The sequence below is a fragment of the Oreochromis niloticus genome, linkage group LG4 (genome assembly GCF_001858045.2).
Source record: "Oreochromis niloticus isolate F11D_XX linkage group LG4, O_niloticus_UMD_NMBU, whole genome shotgun sequence".
NCBI classification, from domain to species: Eukaryota; Metazoa; Chordata; class Actinopteri; order Cichliformes; family Cichlidae; genus Oreochromis; species Oreochromis niloticus.
Genome location: NC_031969.2, coordinates 15,011,750 through 15,037,048, shown reverse-complemented (window position 1 = coordinate 15,037,048; position 25,299 = coordinate 15,011,750). Strand labels below are relative to the sequence as shown.

The window sequence follows — 25,299 nt, the reverse complement described above, 5'->3', positions numbered from 1 at the left end:
TATCAGTCAAAGAATAACCAGAGACCTGACAGGTGATGGTCAAAGACTGTCCAGGCTGCAAAACCCTTGAATCTGGTTGGATGAGATCAATACTGTACACACCTGTGGAAACAGAAATCAACATTATCACCATCATTTATATGAATATTCAGTGTTTCTAATGTGTCAATTAGATTAAATCCAGCAAAAGTTCCTCACATGATCCAGCAGCCAGCAGCAGTATCAGAGTGAACATGATTGATGCTGAAGCTGAAATGGTGTGAGCTCATTGGTCCTCTCAGTGAAACAGAATCACCAATCCCTTTTTGACCACTTTTTCATTTGCATATTTTTAAATAACTTATGTTTACATATAATATTATATTTTCTTTTTGACAAGACTGTATGGCAAAGAGTTTTTATTTTAATGACATAGGCTGGGTTTATTGTAGTGTGACCATGTAGATGATTGGCATAATAACCCTTTTTGTTTTTTAATTTTAAAGCAATTTCAAAAAATCAAATGTAGTTTATTTTCATGAAAACTGAAAACACAGTATTGTTTTGCATTGCCACTAAATATATTATTTTATTATGAGTATAGACCAAGAAATGACTTAAGATAAATTGTTGTAACGAAATGTGGTTTTGAAAAATCCACCAGAAAATTCCTGATTACTCTTACTTGATTGTTTTTGTTTGTTTTCTTTTTTCTTTTTTCAAACTGAATGAGAAGGTTTCTCAATAAGGAAGATTTAATAAATATCAGCTCCTCCATAAGGGAGGAAAACTTTGCATAGCTCTTCTTCTTCTGTTTTAAAATGAGATCCATAACAAAATTCTTTGGCTGTAGAGGAAAATGTACAGTGTCCTAAAATAAAATGGGGGAACTAGATATTAGATTCCCTACTGAATTTGTTCAGTAGGGAAAAATTCAGTAATTCAGTTCAGTTTGTTGAATAGTTCCCTACTGAATTTGTTCATTTCTTTGCAAGTTTGCTCACTTGCAAAGAAATCAATCAGTTTTTTTCTGGTAGTTTCATTTTAATGGAAAAATTTAGAAAAAAAACACATTACGTAAAAGTTCTAAACTGATTTACATGTCACTGAGTGAAATAAGTGTTTGATCCTCAAGCAAAACTTAAGTTAGAGGTTTGTGATGAAACCCTTGTTTGCAAGCAGAGCAGTAAGACATTTCTTGTAGTTGATAAGCAGGTTTTCACTCATTACCAGGAGGGATTTTGTTCCACTCATCTTTGCAGAACCTCTCTAAATCCTTTAGGTTTCTTGGTTGCTGCTGAGGAACTTGAATTTTAAACCCCCTCCACAAATTTCCTATAGCTCTGGAAACTGACCTGGCCATTGCATGACCTTTGTATGCTTCTTAAGCTATTCCTTTGTTACCTCAGCACTATGAGTCAATGTCATGCTGAAAAACTCATCCACAACCAATCTTAAGTGTTCTGGCTGAGGCTGTTCTCGTCCAAGACCTTACAGTACATGGCCTCCATCCCTTGGCCCCTCAGTGTGGGGGGTGACTTGAGTGGCTAATAAATGATTGCTAGCAGATATTTGGAACGTGTGGGAAAATCTTTAATAATACACAGTTACTGTTGTATTTCTATTTTATTATGTTTCCATTTGACTTCTCTAAATTCATACTGTAGTCATTCCTTTTCACATTTATTGTGTGTAGTTGTGTGTCTCTGCTGAATATTTGTACAGGTTTTTCAGTGGTTTATATCACTGTGTGTTAACGGCGTGCACAGTAATAAACAGCTGTGTCCTCAGGCTGCAGATTCTGTCCTGTTATTGTCACTGTTTGTGCAGAAGTGTCTCTGCTGATGCTGAACTTGTTTTTTAAAGCATCATTGTTAGCAGTGCTCCCACTAGCCCAAATAAGGTTAATCCATTCCAGTTTCCTTCACGCTGTCTGACCCAACCTGTTGCATAGCCAGTTACAGAATAACCAGAGACGTGACAGGTGATGGTCAAAGACTGTCCAGGCTGCACGATCCTTGAGTCTGGTTGGATGAGATCAATACTGTACACACCTGTGGAAACAGAAATCAACATTATTACCATCATTTATCTGACTCTTCAGTGTTTATTAGAGTGAATCCACTAAATGCTCCTCACAGGATCCAGCAGCCAGCAGCAGTATCAGAGTGAACATGATTGATGTTGAAGCTGAAATGATGTGAGCTCATTGGTCCTCTCACTGAAACACAGAAGCACCACTCCCTTTTAAGTAACTTTTTCATTTGCATATTTTTAAATAAATTGCATTTAAATATAATGTTATTTGATCTTTTTGACCAGACTGCATAGTAAAGTGTTTTTTGTTTGTTTGTTTAGTTTTATTTTTTTCTTTGAAGATTTAATAATGAATTATTTACAGGTTCAAACATCTCTGCCTGACTGTTGCTGAGTATTTGTGCAGGTCTGTCAGTGTTCAGCCTCTGACTGACAGCAGGTGTCAGCTTAATAAACCTGAAGTCCTGTTTTGTTTTAAATTAATTTTACAAATGTGTCAAATCAAATTTGTATTTATTTCCATATAAACTGAATACAGTATGATACAGAGCATTTTAAATAATATTTTTACTGCCACTGAATTTATGATGTTTTTTTTAATATAGACAAAGAACTGAATTATGAGAAACTGTCTTAACAAATAATAAAATAAATATTTATTTCAGTTCTAACACATCTACTGATTCTTCTGCTATGTGTTGAATGGCTCCAGTGAAGTAAGGATCTTTTCCAGAACAGCTAAAAACAGGCACAGAGTTTAGTTGATGGTGTATAAGCAGCACCCAAAGTTCAGTTTTACTTCCTCCTCTGAAAACCAAAGTTATTGTCTTGAAATGACAAAAACGAAAAACAATTTGCACTTTTGGACTTGAAGAATAGCAGCAATGCTAAAGGTACTAGTTGGTAGAATGGGTAGGACTGTCTATATTGATGTACCTAGATAAAGGATTGAGACTTAAACTGTTGTTCAGTCTTTCTTATTTTTAAGATGTTTGTATTCGTGAGAAAATGAAAATAAAGATTTAACATGAATAGCTAATAAATATTCCATAAAATTAACGTTGAGTTCATCCCAAAGTCTCAGAAGCATAGGAAAGTAAAGTGGAGCACTTTGTCCTTCCAACTTTTTAAGCTGAAATTTACACGATGAACCACAACTCTGCTGATCTTGCCATTTTCGAAAAGAAGATACTTGACAGAAGAAAAACAACTGGACTGGATTAACTGCATGTGGTCTGATGGGAGCACTGACAAAAATGATGCTTTAAAGAACAAGTTCAGTATCAGTAGAGACACTTCTGCTCAAACAGTGACAATAACAGAACAGAATCTGTTATTGTCACTATGTGCCACTGTAAATGTAGGCACACCCTCAAGAGGAATTCACACAAACATACCCCCATCCACACACACTCAGTGTTTTAACCTTTAGTGACCATACGGGGGTTTTACAATGGGTGTTTGTGAAGCTGTGTGTCACACAATAAAAGGCTGCAGTGGGGTGCTGCTTCTTCGGAGTGATCTGAAATCCTAACTAGTGGGCCTGCTGATGCGCAGACCCTCTCCCTTATTTTTCTCTATCAGAGAAAAATAAGAGTTTTAGAAATAACGGGACACTCAGCCATTATATTATATTCTTTACAAGTGTATGTAAACTTTTGACCACAACTGTATCTCCTGCCTCCCCATCTCGTGTCCTTGCTGCCCACTTCTTCGCACACTATGTTCTCCTGGCTTTGGATTACCAACTTCTTATCCCACTAACGGCAGCTTTCTGTCACCTCTGCTTGTCACGTACACCTCTGACCTATTCTCCCAATTCTGTGTGTGTGTGCTCTATGTGTGAATGTTTAGTAGCTTCAACTATGACCTACTTAAATGAATAATGAATATAATGTTTTACTATGATTAAACAACTAAAATCCATATTTTCAAATCCAAATACAACTAAATCCCTGATACTACGATAATCTATTCTCACAAGTTTCATTACATATTATTAGCATTTATTGTATCAGTGCAAACTGTACAATGAAATTTTTAAGAGTGAACTGGCCCTGCAAGCATCAGTGGTCCGAAGGCTCCTCCTGTGGTGGTGTTGTGGTACAGCAGCTTAAACTCTGAAAGGTTTTTGTGCAGGTCTGCTGATGGTTTGTGTTACTGTGGCTCTCCTTCTGGCACAGTAATACACAGCTGTGTCTTCAGGCTGCAGATTCTGTCCTTTTAAAGTCACTGTCTTGCTGGAAGAATCTAATTCAACGCTGAACTTGTTCTTCAGTGAATCTTTGACAGTTCCATCGTCACTCATCCACTCCAGTACTTTTCCTGCAGGCTGTCGGATCCAAGCTGTGTAGTAGGTGCTAAGAGAATAAGAGACCTGACAGGTGATGGTCAGACGCTGACCTGGCTGCACTAACATAGAGGCTGGCTGTGTCAGCTGTTCACACTTCACACCTGCAAAAAAATTAAAATGTTTTGTAATAAATTCACAATAGGAACAACTGCTGACTATGATCGATTTAAACAGACTCACATTCAGCTGCCAAGAGCAGTAAAAGTGCTACAGAAAACATCTTTGTTTGTGCACTCGATGTGCTGCGAACTCCACTCCACAGTCGGATGTCATGTTTTTATACATGAATAACAGGAAGTCAAAAAGTTTGCATATAATCAAACATTTAAAGCACTGGTGTTAGAAACTGTGATACGGTGCACATTTTAGGACATCCTCAGGTCTCAGGAAAAAAGCTGTCATATGAAATAATTCTCTGACTATATGTGTGTGACATTTTGATTTCAGAACAGATCAGTTAAACAAATAACTGCATTTGGTCACATCCTATATCCTGTACGTCAGCACATTTAAGAGTTGTTTTGTATGATATATTAAACTTCAGCATTGTTTTGTAGTACAAAGCACAGATAGTTCAGTGCATTGCAGCTTTGAAAAACACACACACATACAGAAAACAGATGCAGATTATGAATACATTGTTACCCAATGAAGTTGGGGCTCCCACACATTTTCATAAAAGAGAATTTGGTAGTTTTATACCAAAAGAAAAAGTGTAGATCAGTTCATCTTTTATAATGCACCTTAGAAACATTATTATTGTTATTATTATTGAGCCTTGGCATGTATAGAACTTTACATATACATTTATTTGGAACAATTTGAGAAAGTCTTTGTTATATTTATTTTAGTGCTGTCAATAGATAATAAAACATAACTAATTAATCTTACAATTTTCTGTAGTTAATCACGATTAATCGCAATTACTTGATCAATAGCCTGGTTGCGATTATATTTTTTCAACTTTATATTTAAGCTTGTAACTGACATTTATGCAATGTAATGAAATAAATGCAGAATAAACAGAATGAATGTATGCTTAAATTCAAAGAGAATTTGAATAGTTTTCTTCAATGTTAGCAAAGGTTCTCTCCTGTGGAATACTACTTTTTAAAAAACCTATAAACCTACTAATAGGTAAGTGTACACTAATCTATAATATATATTAGTGCTGTGGATTAGTTTTGATTAATCATGATTAAATATCATTCATTTTTATTCTATATTAATCGCGTTTCCTTTTGCATGAGCAAACAGACTTGGCGAAAAAAAGGGAAAATATACGCACTCAACATGTTTATTGAACATCTTGAACATTCATGTTAACAAAAAACTCTGTAAACATTTATCCACTCTCTCTCTGTCACTCTTGGGGAGGCACTTCAAGTCCTTGAAATGAGGAACCAAAGCTATCTAAAGCACGTGTGCTCAACGATATCAAAGGTCTGCAGTTTGTTGCACACTTGGCAATTGTGTGAGTCAATATTTCAGAGATAGACTTACTGAGTCCCCTATGCTCCGTGAGTGGTTTGTTGCAAGCTGGGTGACGCGTTAACCAAAGTCCTACCAGCATCCCCGACTAACGTATGTTTCGTGTTTTAAGCTGATATTTTAAGCTGGAAGTGCTTCGGTGAAAAGAAAATTCCTTCTTGCACAATGTGCATAACACTTTCTGTCGGTCGACTGTTCCATCTTGTTATTTTTTTAATACTCAAATTTCCCATCGAGAGGGCCAATGTGCGTTTATCATCTTCCATATTTGGTTCAGCTGACGGTCACTACCAGATCAACTGGTACGTTTGCGCATCACAGTGCTGCAACGAAGACTGTCCAGACTCCTCCAAATGCAGTCAAAAAATGCATCCTCCTTTTCCCCAGATTTGAAGGATGGGTCGGGTGTATCCTTTGTGGCCCACCATATCCCAGAATTCATAGCGCAGTCCAGCCAATTCCAGTTTCCAACAATGGTGGCAGCTACTTAGTTTTAATATTACTCTTATTACTCTTTTTCAGTCACAAAATAAACTTTTAAGATATTTTCTGGGGAGAATGTAGCTGTGTAAACTTCAAATATCTGCTCGGTTTATCAAGACATCACATACAGTGGCTTGCATAAGTATTCGGCCCCTTTGAACTTTTCCACATTTTGTCACATTACAGCCACAAACATGAATCAATTTTATTGGAATTCCACGTGAAAGACCAATACAAAAAAAGAAGAGGGGAAGAAGATGACAGTGGATCAAATAGATTTTCCTTAAAGAAACCAAAGCGAGGTGAAGTCAACTTTATCCTTGATGCCCCAGAAAACTACAATGATGAGTCTCTTGAAAATGAAAGATGCATTTTGGAAGATGAAATGAAGAAGAGGGATAAGAACATGGCACTCATCACCCAAAAGATGGACATCACATTCTCTCTCAGGAGGAAAGAAGTTGTGGAGACGCAGCCCTTGGTCAAGTAAATGCAGCTCAGATGGCCAGCTCTCTTCTTGAAAGAACAGGTAAGATAATCTCTTAAATATTTAAAGGAAAACTTCCATTTTTTTTTCAGTGTGGTCTTATTTCTAGAATGGAAAACATTCATTTACTCACCCAGACAAATTTCAAGGCATTTGGAGTTGTTAGAAAGAAATTTTAATCCCAATGTTACGAGTCAGTCATTTTGCAGGAGAGAGCTGAGCCACGGTTATGGGGAAAGGATTCACTGAGACAACTAAGAAATGCCTGAATTAAGCCAAAAACCACTCTGGAGGGTTTTTAATATAAGGAAAAAACATTAAAATGTGTTTAAAAGCTCCAAAAAGTTGATTTTACATGATATAGGACCTTTAAAATTTCTTCTGAACAACTCCAAATGCCTTGAAACTTGTCTGGGTGAGTAAATGAACGTGAGCTCCATTTCTTGTGCCCTTGACAAGCATCTGTTTGTATCACTCCAATGTCTTGTAGAAAAGGTTGAAGGCTACCGTTGAGCTAACAATGCTAATGGTAAAATATAAAAAAATAGCTGGCTCTAAAAATATGAAGCTAATTTTGGTATTACCAACAACTCTATTGAAGTGAAATCTATTTACTTGTCAACTTACTGTGTATAATAATGGATTGCATTTATTTCGCTCTTTGCTGGGCACCCAAAGCGCTTTACAATTTCACTACTCATTCACTCTCACATTCACACATCGGTGCAGGGAAACCACAGTTATAGCCACAGCTGCCCTGGGGTAGACTGACAGAAGCGACGGTGCCATATCGCACCATTGGCCCTTCTGGCCAACACCAGTAGGCGGTAGGGTAAAGGGTCTTGCCCAAGGACACAACGACCAGGACAGAGAGAGCTGGGGGACAGAACCAGCATCCTTCCGGTTACGGATGAGCTTCCCAACCCCCTGAACCACGGTCGCTGCAATGACTTGTCTTCACTGGGCATCTAGAATCTTTTGGTGCTGACCCTTAGCAGGCAACAGCCATGAAACTCACAGAACAGGATTGAGAAAGTCACTTGCGTATTATGAAATTATCCAAATTTGACCACAGGATGTTATTCTTACTTCATTCCTACATAACTATAAAATTAATGAAATTTTTGCAATGAATTTAAAATACAATTTATTGATTTATTTATTTTCTGCAATGCATCCTGTAACAATCGAAACCATTATTTTGTCTAATCAACATTTGATTAGGTATTCTATACACTTAATGTAAAATCTGCCGATCAGATTTTTCTTGTTTCTTTCTTTTTTTTTTCTAAAATGTGTCAGTTAGAATTTGTACTACCACTAAAAGAGGAAAAAAAAATCCAATCAAGACCTGACCAATAGATCAACCGAGACTAACTAAATGTTTTGAAATTAAGCTGTTTTAACCAAATTTGAAAACAATGTCATTTTTATATAATGTACCTTTAAAAGTTTTCTTCTATATTTTTTTGTTGCTTTGTAGATTTGTGCGGAATTCTCACGCATTACCACCAAGGATCTCATGGGGACCTTCATGACTGCCCTCGACACTTACTCACTTCGGCTGATTAAGCTGTATCGAGTTAGAAAAGCTGCTTTCCGCAATGACATGGATTCCCTGTTGCAGAAGTTTGATGAACAGGTAATATATAAAAATGTATTTGTGTCTGGTTTATGAGGAACCTGAAGTTCCCACTGTAACGAAAGATACTTTATTAAATATTTACTAAATTGATGTAAAAATTGTTAGTTTTCAGAAAGTGTGTCCTGAATGGGATTATAAGCTAACAAGCAGCGCTGTGTGTTTGGCAGATGGCAGGTCATGACAGACAGTTCAACTCTCATCCCACTCATGGCACTTTTTGTTATAAATGTTGTAATAAGTGTGCTACATTTGTTGCACATCAAAATTTACTTTAAAAAAAAACTGACAAAACCATGAGCAAGTATCTGGAATAACTAATTTCAACATCTTATTTCTTAAGGCTGTATTTTTAGCAACAACACTTAATGTGTTTTAAAAACAAAATGGTAGGTTTATAAATGAGACTGAGTCTTATTTGATTTCCTTGTTTTAGGTCTCAAACATAGTCCAGCATCGACGAACCATCAGTTTGGAAGGGTTACCGATATTTGTTCGCGACGACGAGACCAAACTCTTCTTAACATGTCTGGTGAGCATGCAAATCTACTCAATCTTCAGTTTTGGTTTTCAGAGACTTATATGTACTGTTTTTTATTTTGCATAGGATACAGATCCAGTTGAGAGGGCAACCCGAGGCGTTACGGTGGGCATCCTCACTGTTCTGGAGGACTACGTGGGACCCAACTCGCAGTCCACAGTGATCAACACTGCCATTGTTTTGGAAGAGGACATTATTCTTGATGATCTGCCAGACCTTCCTACTGCCTTTGCCTACCTGTTTGGCCTACTTTATGGGCTCAACATGGAGTTTCCTAAAGAACTCAAGTACACATTTGAAGCTGTGCAACACATTTTTATGGAGTTGACATCTACCTGGTTGCAACCACTTTAAGTCTACAAATGAATATTGCACTATATGCATATATATTATATTTTTATGCTATATGTGATATCATATATTTAAGAACCGAACATGTTTGATTTAGACTCTTTGGAAAAACATGGATTTCTGTTAAAGTCGGTTTCTCATTACTGCAAAGATGAGCTGAGAGTGGTCCCCTGGTGACATCATTCTGCAAATGTTTAAACGCTGCAGTTTGTTCAGGTCTGATGGTTTGTGTTACTGTGACTCTTTGGCACAGTAATATACAGCAGTGTCTTCATGCTACACATTCTGTCCATTAAAAGCAACTGTGTTCCCAGAAGTGGAAATGCTGAACTTGTTTTTCAATGAATCTTTGTAGACTGATACATACCAATCATGTCCTCTTCCAATCCATTCCAGCTCTTTTCCTCCAGGCTGTCTGATCCAGTGAGTCCACTAGCCACTAACAGAATAAGAGACCTGACAGGTGATGGTCAGACGCTGACCTGGCTGCAGAGTCAAAGGGGCTGATTGTGTCAGCTATGCAGACTTCACACGTGTGTAAAAATAAAATCTTTTATATACTATACTTACGTTTTAAAAAAGCTCCTACCCATAGCAAATACAAATACACTCACGTCCAGCTGATAAGAACAGTAACAGTGCTACAGAAAACATGTTTACTGATGAAAGTGACATCATGTTAACACCACTCCACGGTCTGTTGTGCACTTTTATAGCTCAGTAACACAGGAAGTCAAACAGTTTGCATAGAATCAAATTCATGGACATATATATATATATATCTACCAGGCAAGACCCCAGGTGCAGACTGTGTAAAGATGCCCCTGAGACAATCCAGCACATAACAGCAGTGTGCAAGATGCTAGCAGGCAAGACATACATGGAACGCCATAACCAAGTGGCCGGCATGCTATACAGAAAAATCTGTGCTGAGCATGGCCTGGAAGTCCCCAGGTCAAAATGGGAGACGCCCCCAAGGGTGGTGGAGAATGACCGAGCTAAGATCCTGTGGGACTTCCAGATACAGACAGACAAAATGGTGGTGGCTAACCAACCGGACATAGTGGTGGTAGACAAACAGAAGAAGACGGTCGCAGTGATCGATGTAGCGGTTCTGAATGACAGCAACATCAGAAAGACGGAACACGAGAAGCTCGAGAAATACCAAGGGCTCAGAGAAGAGCTCGAGAAGCTGAAGGTAACGGTGATCCCAGTGGTAATTGGAGGACTAGGTGCAGCAAGGCAAGTGGCTCCAACAGATCCCTGGAACAACATTGGAGATCTCTGTCCAGAAGAGCGCAGTTCTAGGAACAGCTAAGATGCTGCGCAGGACCCTCAAGCTCCCAGGCCAATCATTTAAGATCTGATACTGATACTGTAAAATACTTTGATCAGATTGTTGTAGAAAAAAATGTTTTATGTTTTTTTCTTTTCAATAAAAACACACAGATGGTTCTTTATTACTTTATAGCTCCTTCAGGCACCAACCTCCTTTCCACTTTTCATCGCCTAATAGTTACCCTCACTTCATCTTTATTAGTCCTCTGCACTTCATTTTTATCCTCTTGGTCTACATTTTTTTATTCATCAGCTAATCCTTGAATCTTTTTTATTCAAGCAGTCCTTCAATCTTCTCAATACACTATATTCACTTTTATAAATAAATTTCCATCTTTATCCTTAATTACTCAAACCTGCTTTACATCTTTTCCTGCTTGATCACTCCTCCTTGCTAACTCATACAAATCATAACAATATTTCCTTTGTGTGTCCAGCCTTACATACAACTCGCTTTCAGCCTTTTTCCTCTTCATTTGCCTCTTTCTGTGCCGCATCTTTTTTGCTGATCTCTTCCTTTAAATAGTTTTGTGTACTTTCTCAATTCCATCGCCAAGTCTACTTGTCATCTTTCCTCTGTCCAGAGTATACATCAGACATCTTATTGGACTTTCACCTCAGCACCACAGCTGTACTTTCCAGATTATCTGGTAATTCTGAAATTCAACCAGGAAAAGATATAAAGCAGGTTTAACGGTCATCCCTGAACTCTGTGTAATATTCTTCTGTATTCAACTTCCATTTAATCCTTAGCTTTACCTTTAGTTGCTTCCTCTTCCTGAATACCAAAGACTACCATCCAATATAAGCCACATTTTCTCATGTCTCTCTCTACCTTATGAATAGCATCCACCTGTGTGCATATCCAGTCTTATAGGTCCCTCTTTATTGCTCCATCTTCTTGAAGTGTTCACCACAGCCATTTCCATGCTTTTGGCAAGATCCACTACCATCTATTCTTCTGCATTTCTCTCTTTAGCAACATACCTATCCAACACCTCCTTATCACTAGTCTGCTGCAATCACCACTCTCTCTCTCTCCACTAGGAACACTTCATCCATGCTATTCTCTCCATCATATCAGACAGCTTCCTACCTTTACCAGTCATACTCCCTACATTTAAAATACCTTCTCTCACCTCCCCTCCTGCCTTTCTTTTGTCTACTGCTGCCTCCTTAAATGCTCCACCCATCTTCTCTCTTCTCTTTGGCCAACAGTAGCACTGTTTCCATTGGCACCACTGTTAGACCAATAGCATCAGAAGCAGTTGTTGCTCAAACAACCATTGATCAAACAATTTTACAAAAATCTTAATAAAATTATTTTGGAAAAATACAAATCATCAGAATGATGGACTATCCCACTGGGATTCCACTACAGGGTTAGAGCGATGTTGGAAACAGGTAATGACAAAGTTCAACTAATGTCACGTCACCAATAAAGTTTTTGAGATTACAACTCCAAATTCACAAGCACTATAGTTCAGCTGCTATCTTTTGCAAGCAAAATATTAATTAATAAATAAAAAAATGTAGGAACATTAAAAATGAAGAAGAAAAATATTTACTCATTACCATTAATATGTTACAAACGTAATCAGTTGATGTGTGATTAATGAATAAAAGCAAATATGGATACATAAAGTTTGTTTACAAGTGAAGAGAAAACTGAGCAGTCATTGAGGTTTTTGTGCAGGTGTTACTCTGTCCTCAGTCACTGTGGTTTGTCGGGCACAGAAGTAAACAGCAGAATCTTCTGCTGTCAGACTCTTGATCTCGAGGTACTGTCTGCTGCTGGAGTCTTCTTCAGTTATGATGAAACGACTTTGAAAAGAACTGGAATAGGTAGCAGAGTTTGAGCCTGTGTTCATCCAACCAATCCACTCCAGAGCTCCCCCTGGCCTCTGTCGTATCCAGTGAATATTGTAGCTTGTCAAGCTATAACCAGATATGATACATGACATCTTCACTCTCTCTCCAGGTCTCTTCACCTCAGAAGGAGACTGCTCCAGTTTGATCTCACTCCAAACTCCTGTAAAAAAAATAAAAAATAAAAAAAAAAGGGGGGGAGAGAGAGAGAAGAGTTATTATGAGACTTTTTCATTCAGTAGTTTTAAAGAATTTTTTTTTGTTTTGTTTTTTTTACCCTGAAGCCAAACTATAAGGACAAAGGTCCAGGATAATATATAGCCCATATTTTACAGCACTTCACAATCACAGTAACACAAATGTAACATAATAAAGGAAAGGCTGGTGATGGTGCGTTTATAAGGGAGGGAACTTTGCATAGACCTCCCTCTGCAGATTTAACATAGGAGAAATTTGGTATTCAAAATCTAAGTTATGGAGCTTTTCAGTTTTTTGGGTATAGCAGGTAAGAACTTGCAAGTTCATAAATAGTCTACTTTTGCATGTATATCATGCCTTTTAATATAGGCTTAAAAAAATCTATAGCAACATACAAAAAAATAAATACTAGTAGTGACAATGTGTCTTGATTTTGTACTGTGAAAGAAATGTAGAAATAAAAACAGATTTGTTTTCAAATTGACAATTTATTTGAATTGTTCATTGATTATTACAGACTCCATGATCCATCCTAAAAGGTAAATCTCTTAACAACAAACAAAACAATTAAAGAAAAAAATATCTCCACCAGCATGACAGAGACTTCTTTTTTTTCCTTGAACTTCTTTTAATTTTTGCAGTATAATCGCTGCAAGGTCATCCTTTATCCAGCCATAATTATTTATCACCATTTATTATTAATCTGCCATTATTTAACTGACATCTAGTAATAACGTCCGGGCAAATTAAATGGGGATTTAAGTTTGCATTTCACCTGACTGATATTTCAGAGTGCTAAAAAAGTAACAGCCAGAAAGAGCTAATAAGAAACATATATGCTGAATTTGAATTTCATTTTTTTAATCCGTGAATGTTTGATCCAATATTGACTGAATAATATTTGTAACACATGTATTACTTTATCCTGCTACCACACACAAGTCAAAATAACTTGTGTGATATAAGGCAACAGATTGCTCTGTGGCCTTATGATATATTAATCTATGTGTTTTGGGGTTAGACTTGTTGGGTAATGTTGAACTTTTTTCACTGTATTTCAAAATTCAATTAAAAAAAACAGCAAATAAAGATAAACAACATAATTCTTCCTTGGGATCGCTGACAAAATGAAAACTGAGTAGTGCACTTATTGTGTCTCTTGAGCACAGTGATTAACAGCAGAATCTTCAGTTTTCAGTCTGTCCATCTGCAGATACACCTGCTGTTTGCTTTGTGTCTGGAGATGGTAAACCTTCCTTGAACTGACTCAGAGTAACTTGTAACTTTGATGTAAGCAACCATCTCCAGTCCTTTTCTAGGAGCCTCTGTGACCCAGGCCATCCAGTAGCTGCTGAATGTGAATCCACAGTCTGTGACTCTCCAGGCCTTTTAATCACTGAATCAGATTCTGTCAGAGTCTGACCATTAACTCCTGTCAAAGCAAAACAAAACAAACAAATAAAAGGACAAAAAGAAGAAGATGAAGAAAATAATCACTAATCAAGTTTTGATTACAAATTTGACAAAACATTAGTGAAACTCTTCACCTGCCCAGATTATGATAGAAAGCAGCAGCCCTGTTCTTGCATTCATTATATCAAGCTGTGTGACGATTCCACTCTGTCATCCTCACTGCAGTCATACTGTTTTAATAGTTATAACACATCCAAGTTTCGCGCTGACTTTGCACCTTGACATGTAACACCTTTTGTTAAGATCGACCCCTGGGGTCTCCAGTGCATAACCAATCAAAACCCCTGATTGTTGTTATCACATCTGATATACAAACAGCATAGTATCTGCATTTTTATTTGATCTTTGTTTCACAAATAGCATTATTTTGATTACTAAAATGTTTTGTGTTATAATCAAAATGTACTTTACTGTCACTATGTTGAGTATTACAACTACCTTTAGTGGTGAAGTATATGTGTGTACAAACACGATGTTGATGGGGAAATGTGTTACTGATGTGAGAACAGCATCAACACAATTTAAAAAATGCAATACTGTCAAGCACTGCATTTGAGTTTTCAATAAAAACTTGGTTTTTTTTCCAAATGTAGAATTGAAAGAACAAGGCATGTCACACACTTTCTGTGTTAGCTGTGAAAGTGTTCTTCTCTTAAAAGCAAATATAAACATACGTCTTCAGAAGAGGTTTATTTGAAACAAATGTTCTCAGTCTTGTATCACAAGTGCTTGTCATGGCACTGCTAATTACACCAAAGAATGTACCATGTGTAGTGTGACTTGAGGGTACTATGCAATAGTTCATAGTTCACGTGTTACATCTTAAAAAGGTCAACATCCTGTGTGATAATTGTTCAGATGACAGATGGACAGAGATACTACAGGTAAATCCAAAGTAACTAAAAAGAATCAAGCTGCCAACATCAGCAGCAGCAGAGTTGCACTTAGTTTGCATAGAGAAGAAGCATGAAGAGGAAGAAAGTGAAGCACATGGAAAGAAGACAAACCACAAATGGGACAAAGCTTCAACAGAATAGAAAAGAATGCATTGATATGGATGGTGGTATATACAAAAAAGAAAATACAAAACAAAAGAAGAACAGACTGTTAAAAAACTGTAACCATTAAAAAAAGAAAAAACAAACACCTGAAGTATGAAAAAAAATATGTTCAATTGTAACCATTTTTAAATACATTTTGAACCAAAAATAATAAAAGGTATACATTAAAATAAATTAAGAAAACATAACAGGATTGGATAAAACACTGTCAAAATTATGTTAAAGGTAAAATTTATTTTAACATGTATATATGGTCTGCACCAAGCTGCAGTGGACTACTGAATGATTTTGTACAGCTGCTACAACAACCCCAGTCAGCGTGCCTCTCGAGCACAATAATAAACAGCAGAATCTTCAGTCTTCAGACTGTTCATCTGCAGATACAGCTGCTGTCTGTTGTTGTCTCTGGAGATAGTGAACCGGCCTTGAACTGACTGAGAGTACCAAGTGCTGCCACCATCATTGCTAATTCTTGCGATCCACTCCAGTGCTTTTCCAGGAGCCTGTCTGACCCAGACCATATAGTAGCTGCTGAATGTGAATCCAGAGGCTGTACAGGTCAGTCTGTGGGATTCTCCAGGCCTTTTCACTGCTGGTTCAGACTCAGTCAGAGTCTGACCATCAACACCTGTGAAGACACAAAAGAAAAGAAATTATGTACCATATCTCAACCAAGTTTTATATAACAGATGTCAGTTGATGTTTTCACCTGCCAGGCAGACAGTTAAAAGCAGCAGCCCTGTCCTGTAATACATTATGTAAGTTGTTTGTCATCTGTTCACTCTCATCCACTTTTCAGTCTCATAAGTAGAGGTGGAAGATCTGAGTTTTGCATTAGATTTTTGACTCCACCTCACAAAGTTGGTTGAGTTGGTTGAATTTCTGCCTTTGGGAAAGATGAACCAGAGCTTCTGGGCTCGGTCCACTAGACCGCTTAATAACATCATTCACCAACTTCATTCCCTCCTCTGCCCGCTGGACCGTAACACACTCTCTCGTACAAGTTACAATCATATCTTTAATTGTCTATGAAACTGCAACCATTTGCACCACATACCTGATGCTGTTGGTCACTGCACTACTGTCAATGTACAACGCACAACATGCTCTCTTTTTATTTACTTGGATTTCTATCTTGCACGACTGCACTATTGTACATAGGTTTGACTTTTATATATTTCCCTGCAGTGTCCTTTATCTTAATTTTTCCTAAGAATAATGTCAGAGAGAAACAGTATTTCAATTCTCCTGTGTGTCCTGTACATGTAGCAAATTCAAAAATAAAAATCTTTGAACACTGAATGTTGAATTAGATGAGTTATGCTTGGGACACAACGTATTAGCTTTAATTGTCAAAAGTGAAATTAGAACAATGAGACAATATTGAAACAAAACTGTATTTAAATGCTGAACTGTTTGCAACACCAGGAAAATGTGTGTATTTAAGAGAAGTTCACTCTTATATTGACAAGACTTTTCTTCCGACATTTTTCCTACTGATAAATGTTTCTAAAATGTACTAGTAATTACTGTTGTGGCCTAAAATCTTGTCATAAAAAATTTCATTTTCACACTAAAACAGACTCTTTTAAAAGATTGTGTTAGAGTGTTTAAGATCTGGGACACATTAGTGTTTGTACTTCTGCATGAAGCAAAAATTGTAGATCTTCGTTGGGCGGATTCAGTCTGATGAGAAAACTGACTTCAAGTTATTCTGTCACTATTCACTGAGTTATACTGTGTTGCCTTTAGGTCCTTACAATATAGAGCTCCAAGGCTTTTGGTGATCACCCTGTGACATGAACTGAATGCATTAAAGAAGTACAGACAAAATTTAATATAATTTTGTGGGTGAAAATAAGGGGTGGCACTCTTTGTGGTAAATAAATATATATTTGTGACAGTGACATTGATGATAATCAAAGGTTCCCATGAAATTCCACAGGAAATGAATGTGGGTTAGGTTGTCTTGTGTTTATCTTATCAATATTAGTACTGATGTGGAAGAACAACAAAGTACAAAGTAACTAAAATTATGATATCTCATTAGCATTACTGTATTAAGTAAGGGGCGATTATTTTAAAAGGATTGAAGCAAAGACTTAACTTTGTAGAAATGGTGTGAAACAGAACCTGTTGAGTCTATTTGCTAATCATGGTAAAGATGAAGCAGATGGAGACTTGAATAAGGCTCTTTGTATGACTTTAAGATTTGGAGGCAAAGAGTCACAAAAATAAGAGTCTAAGAAGGCGGAATGACAGAATACATTGAGTTTAAAGTAAAATTAATGAAGGCATATTGACATGCAAAGGACAATGAAGAAAATTAATGGACCAGAGTAATGACAATATAACTGAGTTTGACTGAGTGGGAAACTTGTGTTGATGACAGAAGGGCCTACAAGCCCAGACACCCAGGAATGCAGGCCAGAAAGTAAACAGAGATCTTTGTGAATGTTGTGAGGTGATTAGAAACATTAATTGGTTGTAAAAATTTTCATATTAGTATTATAATTTCTACATTATTATTTCAACCCACATTTGTTTTTCACTCAGGCTGCCTCTCCCTTCATAAGTGGTCTGAGGGCTCCTCCTCTGGTGGATTTACACGTTGAGGCTCTGACAGGTTTTTGTACAGAGCTGCTGGTTGTTTGTGTTACTGTGACTGTCTGGCACAGTAATACACAGCAGTGTCATCAGGCTGCAGATTCTGCCCAGTTAAAGTAACTGTTTTACTGGAAGAGTCTGTGGAAATACTGAACTTGGTTTTGAGTGAATCTTTGTATTCTGATGTGCATCCATCACATCCTCTTCCAATCCACTCCAGCCCTTTTCCTGCAGGCTGTCTGATCCAGTGAGTCCAATAGGTGCTCATAGAATAAGAGACCTGACAGGTGATGGTCAGACGTTGACCTGGCTGCACAGTCTCTGAGGCTGGCTGTGTCAGCTGTTCACACTTCACACCTGTTAAAAAAGAAAATTTTTCGTGAGAAATTACAGGTTATATCACAAAACAGATACTGTTGAATGTTACACATCTAAAGAGACTCACATGAAGTGGCTAAGAACAGTAAGAGAGCTTCAAAAAACATGCTTTTTGATGAATGTGGCATAATGTGAACTCCACACCACAGTCTGATGTGAAGCTTTTATAGCTGAGTAACAGAGGAAGTCAGCGAGTTTGCATATAAATGCATAAAGCATTCAAAAGCATGAAGTTTACATAGAAACTCTCATGGACAACATGAAAACGTGCTAGGGAAATTTACACATTTTAATTTGGTGACTTTAGTATAAATATATACTGTATTGTGGTAAAAGAGGAATATCAGTTCTATTAATGCCATATGGAAAAAATATATATAAATCTTATAAAGTTTGTATCTGTCTTGTGTGAAACTTGTATGAAAAGCATACAAGAGTGAAAACAGATATAAGATCCCTTGAAAAATTATATAAATGAAACTTGTATGTTTTGGATACTTTCTAAAACAATATATGAAAGTAATGAGAAAGTGGCCACTTTCATGAGTAAATCATACAAGCCTTATATGATTCACTATATGAAGCAAGCTAAAGCTGATGCAACTTTTTTATAAGTTTTTTCCTATTTCTTTTCCATATGGGATGTTATGTTAATTGCTGTTTTGTAAACACTTGTTAAAACATTAATGAGATGGGGCAATCGCCATATTGCAGATTATTGGAATAAATATATTTATTGATCTTTATACTGAGATACTTGCTTTAAGCTAAGCGTTGCACAAATAAATATAAAATTGTGACTCTATTGGTGTGATTTAAACAATGTAAACTCTTAAGCTTGTTGTAACTAATATGAAAAAATCCTGGAAGAACAGTTTAAAAAACATGACAAGTGTGGTATGTACTTTACTATAACTTTTATAACAAAATTATTTATAAAAGGGGAAAAATAAGTAAGAATGTGGAAAGTAAATGCTGGATATCTGAGTCAACCTTGAAGTCAAGAAGTCAAAGGTCAATGCCATTTCATTAAGATCAATATTAATGGCACTTTAAGTATCATTATAGTGACCAAAAATAAACATGGATGAAACAGTCTACTGTCTGACATATTTGCAATTTTGCTTAGATAATACTTTAACTGCCCTTTAAGTATATCTATGTTATTTATGTTTTACATGCCTTTTTGTATCCGCTACTTCATACCTACCTCTGCCCTGTACGCTGTCTCAACTCAGTCAAGAGATGAGACCAAAAGCGATGGTGTCAGCGGCATGTGTGACAATGACATTGTTTTGGTGGGTTCATGTACAGTTGTATATGTACAGGGTGTACAGCAGATGACTTTGAACGCAGCCCTCTGGGGAACCAGTCCTGAGTGACAGTGGGGAAGAGGTGGGGGCTGAGTCTAACTGACTGAGTTTGGTTGGAGAGGAAATATTTGATCCAAGAGCAGGTGGCAGGGGGGATCTGAAGGTGGTCCAGTTTGGTGGTTCTCCAGATGGCTCCAGATGGCTCAGCCCCCTCTGAGGGCTGATGGTGATGGCACCCTCCATGGACCATTTTGCTCTGTAAGCAAACTAGTAAACTATTTGCTTGAATACTTCATAAGTACAGATATGAAGGCTATACATAGGTCTGGAGTTGATGAGGCTGTCTATGTATCTATTTATCTATTTTGAATTATTTCTATGTTGTCCTTCATACTTGTTTGAATACTTTCTCCTAATGATCATTTTGATTTATTTTTTGTTTATATTTGCTTTTAATTTGCCTTTTATTTTCATTTTATTTTTCTTCATTGTGCAGCCAGTATTCCATATCTAATGTTGCTTTACCTATAACGCCTCTTGAATACAATATTGATGTCGGTGGAACTTTGATTTATGAGTGGAAACCATATAAACACCATCAAAACACATTGTATGTATCTTTTCAGTATTAATATTGATGTCTTCTTTTTAGAAACAACAAAGTATGAAGTAGATAAGTCGTGGTATCTCATTGGCATTACTCTATTAAGTAAGGAGAGATTATTTGAAAGGAATGAAGCAAAGAGCTAATGTAGCAGAGCTGAGGCCCAAGAGTCAAAGCAAGTAAACCAGAACCTGCAGAGTCTATATGCTAATGATAGTGAAGGTAAAGCAGATGAAGACTTGAATAAGGCTCTTTGAATGACCAGGATGAGTTTAAGATGGGGAGAGAAAGGGTCACAGAAACTAGACTCCAGGAAGAGAGAATGACAGAATATACTGAGATTTAAAGTAAAGTAAATGAAGGCAGAGTTTCAGAGTTTGACTGACTGGGAAACCTTAAGTGAAATAAATAAGCAGCCTAAACAATCAGGAATGCAGACCAGAAGATCTAATTTACATTTGACTGAAGCTCTGTAAATGCACTTTCTTTGTAAAATGTTTCATAATAAGACCGCCTCTTCCTTCATAAGTGGTCTGAGAGCTCCTCCTCTGGTGAATTTAAGGATTGGGTCTCTCAGGGGTTTATGTACAGGTCTGTTGATTTCTTGTGTTATTGTGGGTCTCTGGCACAGTAATACACAGCAGTGTCTTCAGGCTGCACACTCTGTCCACTTAAAGTCACTGTCTTGCTGGAAGAGTCTGTGGAAATACTGAATTTGCTTTTAAGCGAATCTTTGTACTCTGTGGAAGATCCAAGTGCCATTCCAATCCACTCCAGTTCTTTCCCTGCAGGCTGTCTGATCCAAGCTGTCCAATAGCCAGAATAAGAGACCTGACAGGTGATGGTCAGACGTTGACCTGGCTGCACAATCACAGAGGCTGGCTGGTTCAGCTGTTCACACTTCACACCTGTTAAAGAAGAAAATATTTTGTGATAAACTGCAGGTTATATTGCAAAGCAAAATCTGCTCAATGTTACCCGTCTAACGAGACTCACATGAAGTGGCTAAGAACAGTAAGAGAGCAACAGAAAACATGTTTTTTGATGAAGGTGACATAATGTGAACCTCACGCCACAGTCTGCCACAGCTTTTATAGCTGAGTAACAGAGGAAGTCAGTAAATTTGCATATAAATGCATAGAGCATTCAAGAGGGTCTAACTGGTGCCAGTTTTAGTAAGTGCCGCCTAAGGACAAATTAAAAAGAAAAACCTCACTCAAATGTAAGACATAAATAAAAAAAGCTGACGTCTGTTCGCTGTCGGTTACATTGAGTTACATTTAAATTCTGTATTGCATTAAAGAGACAGGGTATTCAGCAAATTGTCTGATTATTAAATTATTATTATTATATACTTGTGTACTGTATCTAATCACTGCACAAATAAATATAAAATTGTGACTCAATTAGTTTGTACTGTGCTTCATTTTTTTTTTATAAAGACTCAGTTCTTTGTGGGAAGTATAAGTAAGGATGTAAAAAGTAAATATTGCATGTTTAAATCAACTTTTAAATGAGTCCGGGGTCCAACGTTTATCACTTTGTTTGTCATTATAGTGAGTTAATAGAAACAAGGATGAAACAGTCTGTGTGACATATTTGACATTTTACCTAGGTAATGCTGTAACTGCCCTTTAAGTATGTTTGTTTCTGCTACTTCGTACCTATAGAGAAACATTTTAGAAACAGACTCCTGTGATGTCTTTAATCGTATTACTAAGATGATGATATAGTTAGATGATGTGTGAGATAGTGTGAAGTGTCAAATTTTGCACAGACCTCTCACAGAAGAGACAGAAACGGATTTCTTTTGAGACTTTTAATTGATTAATTTATTATGTATTCAGGTTGGAATTCAAACATTATTTCTTTTTGAATACATGGTTGTTTTACATAGTGTGCATACCTGTTTTATGTCTACCAGCAGTGGTAAATGGACTGGTTCTTATTTAGCACTTTTCTACTCATTCACTCAAAGCACTGTAGACACCCTGTCTAATGCAAGCTCTTTTTTTAATGTCTAAGACCTTTGTACCTAATATTTACACTCTAATGAACACACCAGGAACAACTTTACAATATGTATGAAAGTTCTCTTTCAGCAGGAGAATCCAGAAATCATCAAGATCATATGTATATGGTGAGGTTTTTGTGCAGCTGCTCCATTGTCTTACATCACTGTGCTTTGTCGAGCACAGAAGTAAACAGCAGAATCTTCTGCTGTCAAGCTGTTGATGTCAAGGTACTGTCTTCTGCTGGAGTCTTCTTCAGTCATGATGAAACGATGTTGAAAAGAACTGCCATAGCCAGGAGAATTATAGCCTGTGCTCATATACCCAATCCATTCCAGAGCTCTTCCTGGTCTCTGTCGTATCCAGTGAATATCATGATCTGTCAGGGTATAACCAGAAAGGGTACATGACATTTTCACTCTCTCTCCAAATCCTTTCACCTCAGAGGGAGACTGTTCCAGTTTGACCTCACTCCAAACTCCTGTAAGCAAAACAAACAAAAACAGAAAAAAAACAACAACATGATCTTCATGAATCAGACTTTTTCACTGTTTTAGAGAATGAATCCCTTTCTTACCTTTGAGACAAACAATAAAGAATCATTTCAAGAAAATGATATATTCCATAATTTTGAAAAGTTTATAATCAGAATGGTTAATTGGTAAAAATGTTCTTAAGATTTTATCTCATGAATTAAATGAGAATTGGCAACAACGTGTTTATAAGGAAGCAAAACTTTGCATAGACCCCCCTCTAGAGGAGAAATTTGGTATTGAAAAAACTCAGTTACACAACTTCTTACTTCTAATTATTTGGACACTACGCACATATTAAGACATCCACTCTATTACATGGCAAACATAGATACAGCCAACACAGAGTACCTAATTTGGATTGCGGCAGGAAGCCAAAGTACCTGGAGAGAGCTCACACAAGCACAGCAACAACATGCAAACTTCACACAGAAAGGCTCCAGTCAGCTGGTGTATTCAAACAGTCTTGCTAACCAGTCTTGTCCAGCTCAGTAGCAGAGGCTTGGTCAGTTAGCTGGTCTTTGCAGTTGTGTCTTCTGAGTTATCCAATAGTCTGTTTATGGCTGTGACCTGTCGTTAGCCCAAAACTTTGGAATATGGATTATACGCTACTACATGGTGTTATGTGTTTGGGTCCTTATGACAGATGTTATTTTTCTGTGTGTGAGTTAATGTTTTAAAGGACTCCATTTGAGCACAAATTTGATATTTTTCCAAAAGGGGTTAGCTGCATAAAACCAGCAAGTAAAAGTGAAAAACTGTCACCACACAGACATCCACCTAAAACAGAAAATGTATCAACGGGAAGCAATATTGCAGAGTCCTTGAGACTGGAATGACATGCAGCATCTGTTAGAATAAAAGTATTTGATGTCCTAAAAGTGAACGTGATTAGTGTTATGCCATTTGGTAATATATTCAGTGTAAACTGTGAAATCCCGGAGAAACCAAAAAATTGCTGTGTTTTTAAAAAAAAACAAAAAAAACATTCAATATCTTTATCCAAATGTAAAGTGAGCTAACTGATCTGGTCTTTTTCAAAATGACAAAGCAAGACAATTAACATTTAAGGGCTTTACAATAATTATGATAAAAAAACATTTTGATCTTTTTTCAGTATCATTCATTATTATTATCATTTCATCGTATACTATACTCTATCTGTTTAAAAGTGAACTGGCATTTGAAAGCAACAATGGTCTGTAAGCTTCTTCTGTGGTGGTTTCATGCTACAACATCGAAGAGTTCTTGTTCAGGTCTACTGATGCTTTGTGTTACTGTGGCTCTCTGGCACAGTAATACACAGCTGTGTCTTCAAGCTGCACATTCTGTCCAGTTAAAGTAACTGTGATGCTGGAAGAGTCTGTGGAAATACTGAACTTGTTTCTGAGTGAATCTTTGTAGTATGTCGTCTGTCCAGCATGTGCTTGTCCAATCCATTCCAGTACTTTTCCTGCAGGCTGTCTGATCCAGTGAGTCCAATAGCTGCTCATAGAATAAGAGACCTGACAGGTGATGGTCAGATGGTGACCTGGCTGCAGAGTCAGAGAGGCTGTGTCAGCTGTTCACACACCTGTTGGAAAATAAATTATTTTGTGATCATTTAGCAAATTACAAGATAAAAAACATAAAATAAAATACAAAAATAAAACAGCTGATTGTGACAAATCTAGAGGCACATTCAGCTGCTAAGAGAATTAACAAAGCTAAGGAAAACATTATTTTTGATAAAAGTGGATTCATGCACTCTACTCTGTGGTGTACAGTCAAGTTTTTATAGCTGAAAAACAGAGGAAGTCAAAGAGTTTGCATAGAGTCAGTCACGTGAAGCATCACTGTTAACATGCTTGGAAAATGCACAAAGCATATTTTTTTTGATTGATCGTTGAATTGTAATAGCAATAAAAACAAGTTACTGATTGTTACACTGCTTTTAATTTAACAATAAGTGGAAAACAAACAGATACGTTTTCATACCTTAGAAAGAAAAGATGGAAAACTGATGACCCTCCAACAGAACTGTGCGATAATTTATCAATTTCCTTATAATCATTATCACATTTCACCGATGTATTTGTTGCCTCCTGAAGTTCTTTTAATTTTTAAAAACTCTTATGTCTAACCTGGACTGGTTTACTGCTTACATAAAGGTTCGAATGACCAAAAAATCAATTTAAAAAATACAAAATGATTTTTTTTAAATAATTCTAACCACATTGGGTATGGTCTATAAATTTAGGATAGTCTATAAATTACTTTTTTATACTATTTTTAAATTATTAGCAAAAATAAATAATACAAGTTTTGTATCAGCTCCTCCTTAGAGAAACAATATAATGGAAGTGGAGTTGACTATTAAAATTGAAGGGTTTTGAAGTAGACAGTCTATCTCCGTGTACCAGAAAAAAAATCACAATCACAATCATCCAGCTACAGAAATTATATTTTAATATTTAAATTTTAGACAGGTGATGATCAGACTGTTTCTGTCTGTGATTAAATGGAGAGTTATGAGTCCAGGACTGGTCATCCAGTTAGGATCACTATTC

The 25,299-nt window shown here is 36.8% G+C and overlaps 3 protein-coding genes, 1 long non-coding RNA gene and 1 gene segment (V, D, J or C); 1 reads left to right on the top strand and 4 right to left on the bottom strand.

Annotated features, from left to right (window-relative positions):
- LOC100709195 (uncharacterized) overlaps nucleotides 1-25,299 on the bottom strand; it is a 1,346,887-nt gene that overhangs the window by 864,138 nt on the left and 457,450 nt on the right. The window contains exons 1-2 of one of the 4 annotated variants that reach the window (XM_025906576.1): nucleotides 12,849-12,938; nucleotides 12,429-12,734 (exon numbers count right to left, since the gene is read on the bottom strand). The exons of the other annotated variants lie outside the window; for them this stretch is intronic. Of the exons in view, the coding sequence (XP_025762361.1) occupies nucleotides 12,429-12,734; nucleotides 12,849-12,897 (355 nt within the window). The 5' untranslated portion in view covers nucleotides 12,898-12,938. Of the gene's footprint in view, nucleotides 1-12,428; nucleotides 12,735-12,848; nucleotides 12,939-25,299 lie in introns of those variants that run through there. 4 annotated transcript variants of the gene reach the window in all.
- LOC112846698 (uncharacterized) overlaps nucleotides 1-25,299 on the top strand; it is a 961,229-nt gene that overhangs the window by 645,234 nt on the left and 290,696 nt on the right. The gene's annotated exons all lie outside the window — the stretch shown is intronic.
- Nucleotides 1-25,299, bottom strand: part of LOC102076453 (Ig heavy chain Mem5) — a 900,359-nt gene that overhangs the window by 616,996 nt on the left and 258,064 nt on the right. The window lies entirely within an intron of this gene.
- The window catches only part of LOC106096470 (immunoglobulin mu heavy chain), a 1,110,954-nt gene that overhangs the window by 835,606 nt on the left and 250,049 nt on the right, over nucleotides 1-25,299 (bottom strand). The gene's annotated exons all lie outside the window — the stretch shown is intronic.
- Nucleotides 15,618-16,071, bottom strand: LOC100693201 (Ig heavy chain V region 914-like). The segment is given in 2 exon segments: nucleotides 15,618-15,931; nucleotides 16,013-16,071. Coding segments are annotated over 2 exon segments (360 nt in total).